Source organism: Delphinus delphis, chromosome 9 (assembly GCF_949987515.2).
Source record: "Delphinus delphis chromosome 9, mDelDel1.2, whole genome shotgun sequence".
NCBI lineage: Eukaryota > Metazoa > Chordata > Mammalia > Artiodactyla > Delphinidae > Delphinus > Delphinus delphis.
This window is the reverse complement of record NC_082691.1, coordinates 94,828,919-94,845,847: the sequence shown is the minus strand read 5'-3', so window position 1 is coordinate 94,845,847 and position 16,929 is coordinate 94,828,919. Positions and strand designations below refer to the sequence as shown.

General features: G+C 39.9%; 2 protein-coding genes across 2 annotated transcripts in view; both read right to left on the bottom strand.

Moving 5' to 3' along the window:
- The window catches only part of SSBP1 (single stranded DNA binding protein 1), a 69,458-nt gene that overhangs the window by 27,481 nt on the left and 25,048 nt on the right, over positions 1–16,929 (bottom strand). The gene's annotated exons all lie outside the window — the stretch shown is intronic.
- TAS2R5 (taste 2 receptor member 5) lies at positions 293–16,674 on the bottom strand. Its single transcript, XM_060019805.1, is given in 4 exon segments — positions 293–619; positions 621–1,243; positions 1,353–1,427; positions 16,632–16,674. Coding segments are annotated over 4 exon segments (1,068 nt in total).

Sequence of the window (16,929 nt, the reverse complement as noted above, 5' to 3'; positions counted from 1 at the left end):
TACGGTTACTGGGGGTGGGGGAGGGACAGATTGGGAGTTTGGGATTGATATGTACACACTGCTGTATTTAAAATAGATAACCAATAAGGACCTACTGTACAGCACAGGGAACTCTGCTCAATACTCTGTGATAATCTAAATGGGAAAAGAATTTGAAAAAGATACATGTCTATGTATAACTGAATCACTCTGCTGTACACCTGAAACTAACACAACATTGTTAATCAACTATACTCTAATATAAAATTAAAAAATTTTTTAAAAAGAAGGAAAAATTTTAAATATGTAAAAGTCAGCCCCCTTTTGGAGAGCTATCAAAAAAGTGTCTCAAAACAGTCTCCTTACCACTCCTTTCTCTCCAAGTGTACACTGTCTTCCACAGGATTCTCTGACAAGTCTGCTTCATCCTGGAATTCCCCATGATCAATATGACAGAATGAAGAGAAGCCTAGGCAGCCATGAGTGTCTCAGAGATGAAGAGAGCGGTAAGAGCAGCAGGAAAAGACCTGGAGGTGATGGAGAAGGGGCTGGCCAGGATGTAAACTATGTAAAGTATAAGGAAACAGCCCAAGGACTTCAGGACAGTGATGTGAGCCTTGGCCTGAGCATCTCTCCTGCCGACTTGTATGGACATTCATCTTCCTGCGGTGTCTACACAAAGAGACAATCTGCATCCCAGAGGAAATAAGCAACACCATGAAGGGCATTATACTTCCTGTATTGAGCCATAATATATACAGACAGTGCCAGTTTGAAGGGGGGTATAAAATGCTGCTGTTTCCTTGGGAAAGATTGGAGAACTCTAAGCTACCCTGGACTATAAGTAACAAACTGATCATGAAGTACACCAGAAGGCACCAGTGACTCAGACAACAGGCCCTCTGCTTCAGCCACAAGTAGACAGGGTGTTCAAAGGTCATGATCTTCCTGCAGTAGAAGACACTGAGAAAAGTGGCAAACCACAGGCTGGTCTGGCTTACTAAGACCCAGAAGACATTGAGATAGCGAAGCCAATGGCTGCTCTGGAAAAGTGGAAACAGACTTAAGTCCACCATAATCAACCACTGCAGAAGAAATCAACAGACAGCCAGGCCCAGGACAATGAGGTTATATGAGGACCCCTTGAATTTTCTGAGCCGTTCTCCAAAACTCCAGACCACGAGGACTCCATTTCCAACCAGGCCAATGAGAAATTCAGCCACTGCTACCAGCATTAACAGTCCTAGGACAGCAGTCAGCACGGCTGGGGAAGTCTCTCACTGCCGTCTCAGGAGGTGCTCTGCTTCAGTGCTGATGAATGCGTACGGCTCCTGGCTAAACTGCAGACTCCCTGAAGAGGATACAACACTCACAGTAAATTTTCATATCACAAAATCTGGATTTGGTCTTACCCTTCTGTAACCTGTCCTCAAGCACAGACTGAACAGCTGTGACCAGGAACAGAGAGTTTAGAAGTTATAAACCCCTCTATATTTGCATCCACATGAATGAACCCTGAACAAACCCTGAGACTAGAGATTTGAAACGTATCAGAAACATCAACTCTCCTTCTCAAGGGTCATGGGCTAACATCTAGATACCAACACATAATATAATAAGATGTCTCAATAAGAAAGACCAAAACAGTCTTAGGTTCTATACAGTGCCAGATGTGAGCTCATTCTTATAAAAAGGAAAATTTATTTTCATAAAAAGAACTTTGAACATATAGGCGTGAAAGCCAAATAAAGTCAGAAATTAAAAATATATTTCATTATTAAAGAGAGAAGTAGGGGAAGTTTGGGGAAAGAAAACAATCAGAGAACCAAAACATATTTTAAGTGCCAAATAATAAAAAATATAGGAGGTCAGGTAAAGGAGCCATTACTGTTAATCAGGATCTTTGAGATCATCTGCCCTTTATGATCAATTATCCACACACACTTGACTTAGCATATATGTCACATCAAGGTCTTAGAGGAAGGAGATGAGCTCAAAGAAGTGAAAAAAGACTAGCAGAGTAATCAAGAAATATAGGAAAAGTGCTTCATTTACTGTTCAGATTCCACCTTCCTTGGGACCAGCCAAATGCAAATGTGTTTATTTGCTGAATTCTAAGATGGCGCCCAAGGTTCCCACCCTTTGGTGTACATACCCTGAATAATCCTTGAGCAGGGGTGGGACTGTGAATAACATGGGATGTCACTCCTGTGATTAGGTTATATTACATGGCAAAGATGAAGGGCTTTTGCAGATGTAATTAAGGTTCCTAATCAGTCAAGTTTGAGTTAATCAAAAAGTAGACTATGCTGTGTTGGCCTGATTTAATCAGCTAATGTCTTGGAGGAGGAACTGGGCCCTCCTGCTGGCTTTAAAGAATCCAGCTGCCATGTTGTGAGAGAGTCACATGGTGAGAAACTGTGGGAAGCCTCTAGATGCTTAGATCGACCCCACCCCACCCCCAAATCCCACCACCTGACAGCCAGCAAGAAAACAGGACTTCGTCCTACAAATGCAAAGAACTGAATCCTGCCAACAACCAGTAAGCTTGGCAAGCTCCAGAAAGAACACAGCTCCAGAAGGAACACAGCCCCAGAAGGAACACAGCCCAGCCAACATCTTAACTGCAGCCTGTGAGACGCTGCACAGAGGACCCACTTAGGCTGTGCCAGGAGTCTTGATCCACAGAAACTGTGACATAATAAATAGATGTTGTTTTAAGCTGCTAAATTTGTCTTGCTTAACAAAAAATAGAAAACCAGTACAGTGTTCAAAACAGGCTAGAAATAACTATGAGGAAATGAGAAGAAAGTGGAATTAGATTGGAAAGAAGGAGAAAGGCCAGGCTTCTTAGGAAGGCAGCACGGGTGTAGTAAAAAGGTTCTGTGCCAGGTGCCCGCGCTGCCTTGGGCACTCTATGAAGCTGCAATCAAGCCAGCACCCTCTCTGGACCTCAGCTGTTCTACTATTAATATAATAGCTTGTGGGACCGGATTTCTATTCATTAGGTAAGATGTACAGAGCGCTTATCATGTGCCAGGCAGTGGAGGAGGCACAGGAACACAGCAAGGAGCAGGCCCTGCTTCCAGGGTGCACACATTGTGCACCACCCCACCCAGCTGAGGGCCTGGAGCCTGAGAACTCTGCCTGCAGCTGTGGAGAGGCAGAGGGGAAAGCCATAACTGCCACTGGCCAGAAAACTTGGATGAGGCATGAACCTCTCCAAGAGCAAGGCTTCTACAGTGACTTCTGGATGGCAAACAAAACTGCCCTTCTCTCCCACCCTGCCGCACTTGAGGTCCTGGGCAGTGGAACTTCATGCAAAGCATGGCAGCCAACTGACGTGTATCCAGAAAGCCTGGTCTTGGCTCAAAGAAAAAAAAATCACTAGAAATATAAAGATGGTTTCTTGACAGGCTGCTTTACAAGTGGTGTTAAGAAAGGCTAAACCACGTAGAGAACTGAGATAATTAGTTAATTCTAATAAGAATAATGTTTGTCTAAAAAATATCTAGCAATTAACGCACAGGTTCATCTTTTTCTTAACACACATTATTTCAAAATTATACCTATTTTCTACTTCATCTCATCAGGGGATACACAGTCTCTACTGGCAAAGATAACTGGATTACCTGCAATAATTTAGAAAAATGTGATCCTTTCCATGCAAAACATGAGAACTCAGTTTTGACTTCTGGAGTTTATTAAAATAAGCACTTTGCATTGCTTAGAGAGCAATAGCTCTGGTTTCTATTCTATTTTGCATGTTACTCTCTCATTTTATTTCAAAATTAAAGAAGAAATGAGAAGAAGAATTGAGAACAAAAATTTAATTAACTTGACAATTTTACAGGAAGTTAATTTTACTGTTGGCAATTCTCTAGAGTAAGGGCTGACTAGATCTTTCTCCCATGTCGTGGACACCTTCAACAGGTCTGATTCCTCGTGACCATTATGACAGAATAGAGGGACGGGTAGCCATCAGTGTCTCAGGGATGAGCCAGTGGTGGGCTCAGAGGGGGAAGAGCTGGAGATGATGGCAGAGAGGCTAGCCAAGGCATAGAAGCCACATGAAGGAGGAAGCAGCAGCTAAGGGACTTTGGTTTCAAAGACTAAGGTCTGCCACTTTCATCCAAAAAAATGCCTTCCCCCCACAAGTTGCCAGACCAAGTACAGCTCCATCTCCTATTCTACATCTGACATAGCTCAGGGACTCAAACATTTTGTATTCCTGGACATAGACTTTTCCAATGCCGCCCCAAACTGTGCCTACATTGCCACTAGATGGCATCTAGAAGGCAACTCTTCTGTAGCAACTGCTAACCTGAGCAAATTAATTCTTCTCTTAATGTACAGCATGTGTCTAAAAATTCAGAAATTGAGAAAATTAAGCATGTTATTAATTGGCACGTGTAATAGGAACAAAAGCTATAAATGTACACATATTCATCGTCTTTCCAGCTTCTTCCCCACCACTTTATGAAGAGGTGGCGTTCTCGCTCACTGGGTCAGCACCACCTCTTGGGTACTGGATTCAGGTATTTGCAGGGAGGATGAAGTGCCAAACTCCACCCTCCATGGCCTGCATGCAGCAAGGATCACGATAAGCGTATAAGCAGCAGCAGCATTGCTGGGGTAGAAAAAGTAAATGGTAGTGAGGGGACTTGGCAGATAAGAAAGCAGGAGCTATTTTCTCTGCTTCCGTAAGTATGAAAATTTGGGACGAGAAATAAGAAGACAAGATTTGGGACACCCTCTAGGAAGCATGGCTTAATGCCCCTTCCCTTGAGAATAAGCTGGACTTAGTATAAAACTCTTAGAGGAAAACATAGGCAGAACACTCTATGACATAAATCACAGCAAGATCCCTTTTGCCCCACCTCCTAGAGAAATGAAAATAAAAATAAACAAATGGGACCTAATGAAACTTAAAAGCTTTTGCACAGCAAAGGGAACCATAAACAAGACCAAAAGACAACCCTCAGAATGGGAGAAAATATTTGCAAATGAAGCAACTGACAAAGGATTAATCTCCACAATTTACAAGCAGCTCATGCAGCTCAATATCAAAAAAACAAACAACGCAATTCAAAAATGGGCAGAAGACCTAAATAGACATTTCTCCAAAGAAGATATACAGATTGTCAACAAACATATGAAAGAATGCTCAACATCATTAATCATTAGAGAAATGCAAATCAAAACTACAATGAGATATCATCTCACACCGGTCAGAATGGCCATCATCAAAAAATCTAGAAACAATAAATGCTGGAGAGGGTGTGGAGAAAAAGGAACACTCTTGCACTGCTGGTGGGAATGTAAATTGATACAGCCACTATGGAGAACAGTATGGAGGTTCCTTAAAAAACTACAAATAGAACTACCATATGACCTAGCAATCCCACTACTGGGCATATACCCTGAGAAAAACCATAATTCAAAAAGAGTCATGGACCAAAATGTTCATTGCAGCTCCATTTACAATAGCCAGGAGATGGAAGCAACCTAAGTGTCCATCATCAGATGAATGGATAAAGAAGATGTGGCACATATATACAAGGGAATATTACTCAGCTATAAAAAGAAATGAAATTGAGTTATTTGTAGTGAGGTGGATGGACCTAGAGTCTATCATACAGAGTGAAGTAAGTCATGAAGAACATAGGGGTAAGATGGGAAAAAAGACACAGACCTACTAGAGAATGGACTTGAGGATATGGGGAGGGGGAAGGGTAAGCTGTGACAAAGTGAGAGAGTGGCATGGACATATATACACTACCAAACATAAAACAGCTAGCTAGTGGGAAGCAGCCACATAGCACAGGGAGATCAGCTCGGTGCTTTCTGACCACCAAGAGGGGTGGGATAGGGAGGGTGGTAGGGAGGGAGATGCAAGAGGGAAGAGATATGGGAATATATGTATATGTATAACTGATTCACTTTGTTATAAAGCAGAAACTAATACACCATAGTAAAGCAATTATACTCCAATAAAGATGTAAAAAAAAAAACTAAAAATAGAACTACCATACGACGCAGCAATCCCACTACTGGGCATATACCCTGAGAAAACCATAATTCAAAAAGAGTCATGTACCACAATGTTCATTGCAACTCTATTTACAATTGCCAGGACATAGAAGCAACCTACGTGTCCATCGACAGATGAATGGATAAAGAAGATGTGGCACATATATACAATGGAATATTACTCAGCCATAAAAAGAAACGAAATTGAGTTATTTGTAGTGAGGTGGATGGACCTAGAGTCTGTCATACAGTGTGAAGTAAGTCAGAAAGAGAAAAACAAATACTGTATGCTAACACATATATATGGAATCTAAAAAAAAAGGTCATGAAGAACCTAGGGGCAAGACAGGAATAAAGATGCAGACCTACTAGAGAATGGACTTGAGGACACGGGGAGGGGGAAGGGGAAGCTGGGACAAAGTGAGAGAGTGGCATGGACATATATACACTACCAAACATAAAATAGATAGTGGGAAGCAGCCGCATAGCACAGGGAGATCAGCTCGGTGCTTTGTGACCACCTAGAGGGGTGGGATAGGGAGGGTGGGAGGGAGACGCAAGAGGGAGGAGATATGGGGATATATGTATATGTATAGCTGATTCACTTTGTTATAAAGCAGAAACTAACACACCATTGTAAAGCAATTATACTCCAATAAAGATGTTAAAAAAAAATACCTGAGACAAATAACAATGAAAATACAACCATATAAAATCTATGGGATGCAGCAACAGCAGTCCTAAGAGGGAAGTTCACAGCAATACAGGCCTTTCTCAAAAAACAAGAAAAAAATCTCAAATAACCTAAACTACCACCTAAAAGAATTAGAAAAAGAAGAACAGACAAAACCTAAAGTCAGCAGAAGGAATAATAATAAAGATCAGAGAGGAAATAAATAAAATACAGATTTTAAAAAATAGGAAAAGAAACAATTAAACCAAGAGCTTATTTTTTGAAAGGATAAGCAAAATTGAGAAAGCTCTGGGCAGGCTTTCCAAGAAGAAAAGACAGTGGACTCAAATAAACAAAATAAGAAATGAAAGAGGAAGAATAACTGACACTGCAGAAATACAAAAAAACCGTAAGAGAATACTATGAACAATTAATTATATGCCAACAAATTGGACAACCTAGAAGAAATGGACAAGCTTCTAGAAACACAGAGCCCACCAAAACTGAATTAAGAAGAAATAGATAATTTGAACAGACCGATCACTAGAAGTGAAATAGAAATCTGTAATAAAAAAAAAAAATCTCCCAGCAAACAAAAGTCCAAGACCAGATGGCTTCACTGCGGAATTCTAAAAAACTTACAAAGAAGAACTTATGCCAATCCTTCTCAAACTCTTCCAAAAGACTGAAGACGAGGGAACAGTCCCAAAGTCATTCTATGAAGCCACCATCACCCTGATACCAAAACCAGACAAAGACACTGCCATAAAAGAAAATTACACGTTAATATCTTTGATGAATATAGATGAAAAAGTTCTCAACAAAATATTAGCAAACCGAATCCAACACCACATAAAAACATGATGAAGTTGGATTCATCCCAGGGTCACAAGGATGGTTCAACATACACAAATCAATTATTGTGATATACCACATCAACAAAAGAAAAGACAAAAACCACATGACCATCTCAATAGACACAGAAAAAGCATTTGATAAAATTCAACATCCATTCATGATAAAAACTCTTACCAAAGTGGTATTTGCTATTTATAGCAAATACATAACCAACATAATACTCAAAGGTGAAAAGCTGAAAGCCTTCCCACTAAAATCTGGAAAAGAAAAGGATGCCTAGTCTCACCACTTCTGTTCAACATAGTACTGGAAGTCCTAGCCACAGTAATCAGACAAGAAAAAGAAATAAACGGTACCCAAATTGGAAGGGAAGAGGTAAAATTGTCATTATATGTAGATGACATGATACTACATATAGAAAACCCTAAGGACTCCACACAAAAACTATTAGAATTGATAAACAAATTCAGCAAGAGAGCAGGATACAAGATTAATATACAGAAATTGGTTGCATTTCTTTACACCAATAATGAAATATCAGAAAGGGAAAGTAAAAAAAAAATCCCTTTTAAAATCACATCAAAAAAATACTTAGGAATAAACCTGACCAAGGAGATGAAAGACATACGCTGAGAACTATAAAACACTGATAAAGGAAACTGAAGGTGATTCAAAGAAATGGAAAGATATCCCAGGCTCTTGGATTGGAAGAATTAATATGCTTAAGTGGCCATACTACCCAAAGCAATCTACAGATTTAATGCAATCACTATCAAATTACCCAAGACATTTTTCATAGAACTAGAACAAATAATACTAAAATTTATACGGAAACACAAAACACCCAGAATTGCCAAAGCAATCCTGAGAAAAAAGAACAAAGCTGGAGGCATAACCCTCCCAAACTTTACACAATATTACAAAGCTATGGTAATCAAACCATCATGGTACTGGCACAAAAACAGACATATGGATCAATGGAACAGAACAGAGAGTCCAGAAATAAACCCACACACCTATGGTCAATAAGCTTCAACAAAGGAGGCAAGAATATATACAATGGAGAAAAGACAGTCTCTTCAGTAAGTGGTGTTGGGAAAGCTGGACAGCTGCATGTAAATCAATGAAACACTCCCTCACACCATACACACACACACACACACACACACACACGAACTCAAAAGGGCTTGAAGACTTAAAAATAAGACGTGATGTCATAAAACTCCTAGAAGAGAACGTAGGCAAAACATTATCTGACATAAATTATAGCAATGTTTTCTTAGGTCAGTCTCCCAAATTAATAGAAATAAAAGCAAAAATAAACAAATGGAACTTTTCAAACATAAGCTTTTGCACAACAAAGGGAAACATAAACAAAATGAAAAGACCCTACAGACTGGGAGAAAATATTTGCAAACAATGCGACTGACAAAGGCTTAATTTCCAAAATATACAAACAGCTCATACAGTTCAATATCAAAAAAACAAACAACCCCATACAAAAATGGGCAGAAGATCTAAATAGACATCTCTCTAAAGAAGACATACAGATGGCTAATAGGCACATGAGAAAATGCTCAAAATCGCCAATTATCAGAGGACTGCAAATCAAAACTACAATGAGGTATCACCTCACACCTGTCAGAACAGACATCATCAAAAAGTCTACAAATAACAAATGCTAGATAGGGTGTGGAGAAAAGGGACCCCTTGTACACCGTTCGTGGGAATGTAAGTTGTGCTGCCACTATGAAAAAAGTCTGGAGGTTCCTTAAACAACTAAAAATAGAGCTACCAGATGATCCAGCAATCTCACTCCTGGGCATATATCTGGAGAAAACCCTAATTCAAAAAGATACATGTACCCCAATGTTCATAGCAGCACTATTTACAATAGCCAAGACATGGAAGCAACCTAAACATCCATCAACAGATAAATGGATAAAGAAGACGTGGTGTATACATATACAATGGAATAATACTCAGCCATAAAAAAAAGAATGAAATAATGCCCTTTGCAGCAACATGGATGAAACTAGAGATTATCATACTAAGTGAAATGTCAGACAGAGAAAGATAAATATCATATGATATCACTTACATGTGAAATCTAAAAACCGATACAAATGAACTTACAAAACAGAAACAGACTCACAGACATAGGAAACAAACTTATGGTTACCAAAGGGGAAAGGTAGGGGAGGGATAAATTAGGAGTTTGGGATTATCAGATATACACTACTATGTATAAAATAAACAACAAGGACCTACTGTATAGCACAGGGAACTATATTCAATATCTTGCAATAAACTATAATGGAAAAAAACCTGAAAAAGAATATATATACACCCACATATGTATGCTGACATATGGATATATATATGTATGTATCTGAATCACTTTGCTATACACCAGTAACTAACATAACATTGTAAATCAATTATACCTCAATTAAAAGAAAAAGTGTTAAATGTTCCAAAAAAGAGGGGGAAACCCAGTGTTGGGCAGTAACAGACCCAATTCAGAGGTTGATATACCAAGCTGTTGGGTTCTCGGTAGCAGGAGGTACTATAATTAAGATGTGATCATGTTGGCTAGCGAGAACAAGTAAGCTGGCTCCATCTGAAGTTACTTCTAAAAGGGTCACTATGGAAAAAGTGTTAACAAAATCCTTTCTCCCCCTGCATGAGAATTCGACCTTCAGTTAAATATAAATATCTTACGGAGACCTCCTGCTTCCTTGAGTGTGATGGATGACTCTTAGGTGTGTATCCTTTGGCTCAACCCTGAGAGCTATGTCTATGAAATTATTACAAGAGAAATTGGATCCTTTGGGACATGAGGCTTCTATTTTAGGGAAGCTTCCACCCTTACCCAAATGTGGATCTCTTCTCCTTGCACCTGAACTGTATAACTGGCAGCAAGGACTCTGCAAAAGAAGAAGGTCTGACACTTCCCTGCTAGTGAACTGGATCCTTGAACTATACCCATCTGAGTACACTGCTGCCAGAGTGGCCTAAGACAGTCTTGTAAGTCTGACTACTTACTGGAAGCCAAGAAGGCTCACTTGTGGGCGTGCTGCACCTGTGAGTCCAAACTCCACTACCTGGCAGATCTGTAGGGAAAGTTTTAGGGCAAACAGTCAAAGCAAAAGGGTGACTTAGTTTATTTGATGAAGGTTTTAAATAATGAGATCAGTCACGGATCAATAGGAATTACAAACTTTGAATTGTTTTCAAAAGAATACCACTATTGCTTAGGAGGAAGAAAGAAGAAAACTTTTATTTCTTGGACTTTTTTGAGTGCTTATTATGTTCCCAGCAGTGTACCAGGCATCACAAATCTCAGCTAATCTTCAAAACATTTCTAGGAGGGAGATCTGGTTATTTCTACATACAGGTGAGGAAAACTAAGATCAAAGAGAATAAGTGACTGCCAAGCGTCACAAAAAATCAGTGGTTAAGTTGGAACGTCTTTCTGAGACTGAGCTCTTTCCAGTACACTAGGCCGCCCCTCATTGGTTCATTCATTCATTCAATTGTTATTATCAGCCAGTCCCTTATACGTTAGGTGCTGGGGAAACAAAGAAGAATCACCCACAGCACAACCTGCCTTCAAAGAACACACAGAATAGTGGGAGAGACAAATAGACTATTAGATCAGTGTATTAGGTGCTATAATAAGGAAAAACAAAGGGTACAGTGGGAGTGTTCAGGAAGGGCATTTAACACAACCTTGGACATTCACAAAAGCCTTCATTAAGGAGACATATAAATTAACTCTTGAGGATGCAAAGGGGTTATCCAAGCAAAAGGCTACAGTGGGAGGGAGAAGGATATTAGAACAGGGGGAGAACTCTACCTGAAGACTCAGAGGTGACAAAGAGTGTGGTAAATTCAGAAAACAGAAGAATGGGGGGATGCAAGGAGAGGAAGAAGTGGTAACAGATAAAACTGGAAAGATAAATAAGAGACAGATCATGAAGTATCTACGCCATAGGTATATGGACATAAATAATCATTACAGAAATTTGATCTAACATTTTAGGAAAACACACAGAATAAGTCCTTAACTTTATCTGAGAAAGCCAGAGAAAGTTTCCTGGAGGAGACAGGACTTTAAGGATAAGAGGATTTAACAAAGCTGGTAAGTGAGAAAGGGAATTCTAGGCAAAGAAAGCAGCTTATGCAAGAGAGTAGCAGCTAGAAGAGTATGGATATTTGGGAACTAAAGTAGTTCAAGGTTCTTTTGAAAAAGTAAGGAATTGGAAGATGAAACCAGATAGGAAAATAGTGGCCAAGTGATGAATGGCTTCTCATTCCAAGCTAAGGCATTTGGACTTTATCCAAAGCAATGGAGAGTCACTGCAGGATTTTAAGAGAGGAGCGCCATGATTGTATGTTCACTGTATGAAGCCCACATCCCAGTAATGTGGAAATGCTTTGCTGGAAGGGGATGTAAATTGAAACAGGAAACTAGTTAGAATCCTGCTGCAGTCACTCTGATGGGTTGAAAAGAGCAGAAAAAGAGACTGGGGGGCATTTGAGAGAAAAATTTTTAGAGTACAACCAAAGGGATCTAGTGACCAAATGAATATTAAAGCTGAAGAAGAAGGAAGAATCTGGGATGATTTCCAAAATTCTAGTGCACTTGAGAAAACATAACACTTAACATACCTTTTAAAAAGACAAGAAGCATAGGCTGAAATAGGATTAGGCATTCAAGAGATTTTAGGTGGCAGGGAGCAAAGGAAGGTGAATAGTATTCAGACAGCAATGTAGGTCTGACACCTATAAAAAGGGAGGGAGAAGGAAGAAGAACTGGATAGGAAGAGCCCTAGACTGCAACACAGTTCCAAAAAAGGTTCACCCAAGCTGATGGAGAGTCCTTGGGCCAAAACTGCCTGTTGGAAGAGTCTCATGTCTCAGTAGAACAGACCTACCTTAGTACTCCACAGTCTCCATCACTGGCTGACAGCAACCTGCAGGAAGTGTGGATCTCAGCAAAAGATCACCTGTGCCAGAACCCTCTGGTGATAAGAGGATTGCTTTATCATATCTGAAGCATCTGTTTCAATCATGTAGACATGGAATACTCATTTCTGTGTCTTTATTACCCACTAGATGCAATGTTGTTGAGAATAAGAACTGATCTAGTACAGTGTTTGGTGCAGAGAGAGTGTTAAATAAATGTCTGTGGTATGAATGAATGAACTAGATCAGGATAATCCAGAATCAAAATGGAGTAAGGAATTTATTTATTCCTGAAATATCACAGCAGCATCTGACAGGTAGCCAGAACCCATCCCTTTCTCAAAGATATCTGCCAGCTGAGCAGTAAGGTACAAACCTGAGCAACCAAGAAAGCTTCAGCAATCATCCCTCTCTGTGGCTGTGAGTGCCCTATTTGGCAACAGACAGATACCCAGGCTAGACGGAACATGTCAAGAAAGTCTACTCATGAACATCTGATAATATATTTTTCAGGGTTAACCTGGAAATATCTCTCTGGTCATTGGGCGAGCTCCACCAAGTTACAAGGACAATTTAATTATAGTGTGGGCAACAAAATTCACTCACTCTGCAAACTAAGATATGTCGAGAAAAAATAATGTTCCTAATTTTGTCTAAAAGTATTAGAGTTTTTCTCCTGAGTCTCCACCTGTGGTTGAGGGAAGAGTTTAATCCAATGAGATAAGGCAAAGAATAGCTTCAGAAAAATGTTCATCTTCTACAGATTTAAAAATAAAAACCTCTGAGACATCCTCCCCATGCCATGCTTCTCTCCTGCCAGCACTCAAGGCTGAGTCTGTGCCTGCGCTTTGCTCCTACTGACTGCAAACAGGGAGCTTTCAGCCAGTCCTCAAAGAGGAGGAAAACCAGGACTCTCACCTACCCTACCTGCAATCCCTTTTCTTTCTCCCTCTTCTCCTTTCCACCATCCCCTGGGGGCTGAATATAGGTTTTCCCTTATATCATGTCCCCTTATACCACCAGCAACAATAAACTTCATGGATTCAGTGTCATAAGAGTAGGACTCCAAGAGGTACATACTTCCAGCTCAACCCTTGACAGGTTACTAATAGCTAATATTTGTTATGCATTTACTATGCTTTAGTTGCTAAAACACTTTCTATACATTTAATCCTCACACCAATCCCATGAAGGATGCCTATTTTATAGCAAAGGAAACTGTGAAGTCCAAGGAGGTTTAGTAATTTGCCAAAGATCATGCATCTAACAAGTGGTCGGGTCAGGATTTGAACCCAAATGTGTGATTCCAGAACTAACATTCTTAGCCACTACATTATACATTTTTCTAGTCCAGCAAAATGTAGAAATACCAGAAAATAATACACAAGCAGCAGCAGCACTTGGAGTTTATAAGGTCACTTTTGCTTTCTTAGAACTTCTCACAGATTATGAACAAATAACATTGACCTTCCTTTCCACTTATCCCAAATCAAGAAAATCACAAACACAACTTGCAGATCCTCTAGATAGCCCTGTTCGTCAACAGCTGGGAAATATCAGGGATATTGTATTGGTATAAGGTAAAGAGCATTGGTAAGCTCTGAAACTGTTTAAGAAATGCTGGAATGTAATTTGGGGGGGGGTTGGTTTTGTTTGTTTGTTTTCCATTCATAATCCTCCTAGGACCAAACTATGGTTCAATCTCATTAACTGTGAGGAGCTATGAACTTGGCCTAAGAGGTCAGAGAGTATCAAAAACGAGTAGTTCCACGAGACATGGAACGTAGGGGGCCCTGGTGGAAACTTGGAAGGTTTCAGGAGGTACTGTCATAAGTTGCTGTTGATTCCTGTGCTAAAGCCCCACGCAATACACCGAAGAACAGATGCACTTGGCACAGACACGGCTTAGGAACAAGCTCCAGCATGTAACTGGACTCCAAATGCGGGGACAATTCTCATTCCCATACTTTGACCCTGGTCACAGTGTGGGAACCAAGCCATGCTCTGGTCCTTTGTGCGTGAAACAACTAGATTTAAGAGTCTTAAGGGATTTAGCAACTAAAGTTAATTTATTGAAAGCAAAACCAAACAAACAAAATGGCCGCTTCCAGGGTTTCTCAGAAATGGGAGTGAGGCATTAGGTAGTTCTTCCCCGTGGCCTGGGACTTGGTGAGGAGCTGGCAAATTAAGTATTTTCCCTGATAGATTCAGAAGACCATATCCTCCCCAAAACAGCTACACTTCCCTTCAGTGTGCCTCCAGCAGCAAGACTCCTTTCCTCGGCAACCCACCCACTACTCAGACCCATATCCCCACTCCCACCCCAGACCTGGATTAAGGGAAGTCCACATATTGATGAAGTTGCATAACAAAGTCTGAGCTTTTCCATGTGTCACCTCCAAATTTCTCTGAAAGTGGAAACAGGAGAGGGGTTGGGAATGCCACACCTATGAATCTGATTTCATTTACTCCCAGGGAAGGAAACTCTGCACTCAGCCAATTGGACTACCACAACAGGCTCCCTTATCAGGAAATTCTACATTTTCCATCCATATTCCAGGCTCCAGTGGAATGAACAGTAGTGGTAACTTGAGCAAGTTTACTGTACCACATCTGAATCTGTTAGATCAGGGTAGGATTTAATGGAGCCTCAGGAGAAATTTCTCAGTCAGAGGAGGAGTCCTTCAGAAGTTAGCCAAAGGCACCAGGAAACAAACAACAACCAAGCCAAAATCTCTAGTAAAATGTTATGTTCAATTAAAAGAGAAGAAAATCCCCACACCCAAAGCAGAAGGCAGAATCAGGAACTCAGGTAAGGGCTAAAGAACCAGAAAGTCAGGGCTAGGTAGAGAAGCTGTCAAAGTGACAGGAAGTAGGAACGAGTGTTCAGAGTGGGTGAGGATGAATCCCAGAGCAGGCTTTAGGGTGAACAAAGCAGACACCAACTGAGACAGCATGGTTATTCCACCGTTAAACTTCCCTGTGCTGAAAAGCAGCAGATATTTTTATTAATTACAGAAGTACTCGTTTCAGAATCCTTCTTTTTTAGTGAATTACGAATGAATATTAAATCATTCTTATAAGTTTCAACAGATACCTTTTTGAAAGAGAATTTTAAGTTATGTCAGGATTAGGAATTCTCCTAGCAGCCCCGAGAGGTATGTATCAATTTAAAAGCAAACAATACAGACCAAAAGACATTTTGAAAATGTCTATAATTTTGAAAATGAATATATAAATCAGAACAACCCGAGAATTCATTTTTGGTTACATATGACAAAATGCCAAGTAATGTGGTGATCTTTCATGCTATGTCAGAATGTAACCCCTTCATAAAATAATAACAATAATAATAATAGCAGTATTTATTGATTATTTACTCCATGTGGGACTCTAAGCAGTTTTCATGTGTTAACTCACTCATTCCTTCCAACAACCTATCAAGAAAATACTGTTACTATTCCCATTTTACAAATGAGGAAAGTGAAATAGAGAGAGGTTAAGAAACTTCCCCAAGGTCACCCAGTTTGTAAGGGCAGGGTCAGGATTTGAACACAGGCCGTCTGGTACACATTCTTAGCCCCAAAACTTTATACCTGAGGGCCCCATTAGTGACAGAAATCCAGATTCAGAATTGCCATGCGTCCTAAATATGTTTACAAGTTTGAGATCTCAAGCAACAATATTCTCATTGACTTGTCAGCACTGTTCAGTGACAGGAAGGAAATCAATACCTACATAATTTTATTAAAATAAAAGTGATTATACTTACAAAAACTGCTTATATATTTTTTTATAAAACTCTGAAATTTTAAAAGCAGATATGCATCTTGGTTAATTAAACAAACCAAAAAACTGTTGGGATTTTTGCCCAGTCTAAAAACTTAAAAATGACTTGAAAATCTACTTTAGCAAAATGATAAAGGAATGCAAAGGATGACTGAAATTGAAGTAAAATGACTTAACCACCAGACTGGTTTAGAACCTAGTATCCAAGGGTCTTGATTTTCATTCCACTGCTTGTCATTACACAGTGGATTTGTGGAAACTGATCCTTGTGGGAATTGCTGTTACCACACAATTCATGGTCTGTTACGCTAACAGCTTCACCTACTGCATGCTGACACAATACACTGAGCTGAAATGATGGCACACATTGTCTCATGAATCTCTAAAACCCCGTGAGGTCAGTATCACAGTCCGCATTTTTAAAAGGGGGAAGAGAGGTAATTAAAGTAACTCACCTAAGGCCAAAAAGTCTTGGAAAATGGACAGAACCAGAATTCAAATCCAAGTCTGTGGGACTGCAATGCTTTTACTCTCACCCCTGTAGATCACTACATTGCTATCAGTATAAACTTTAAGTTAAAGTTAATAATCAGCTCATTATGTTGAGCTGATAGTTATTAAAA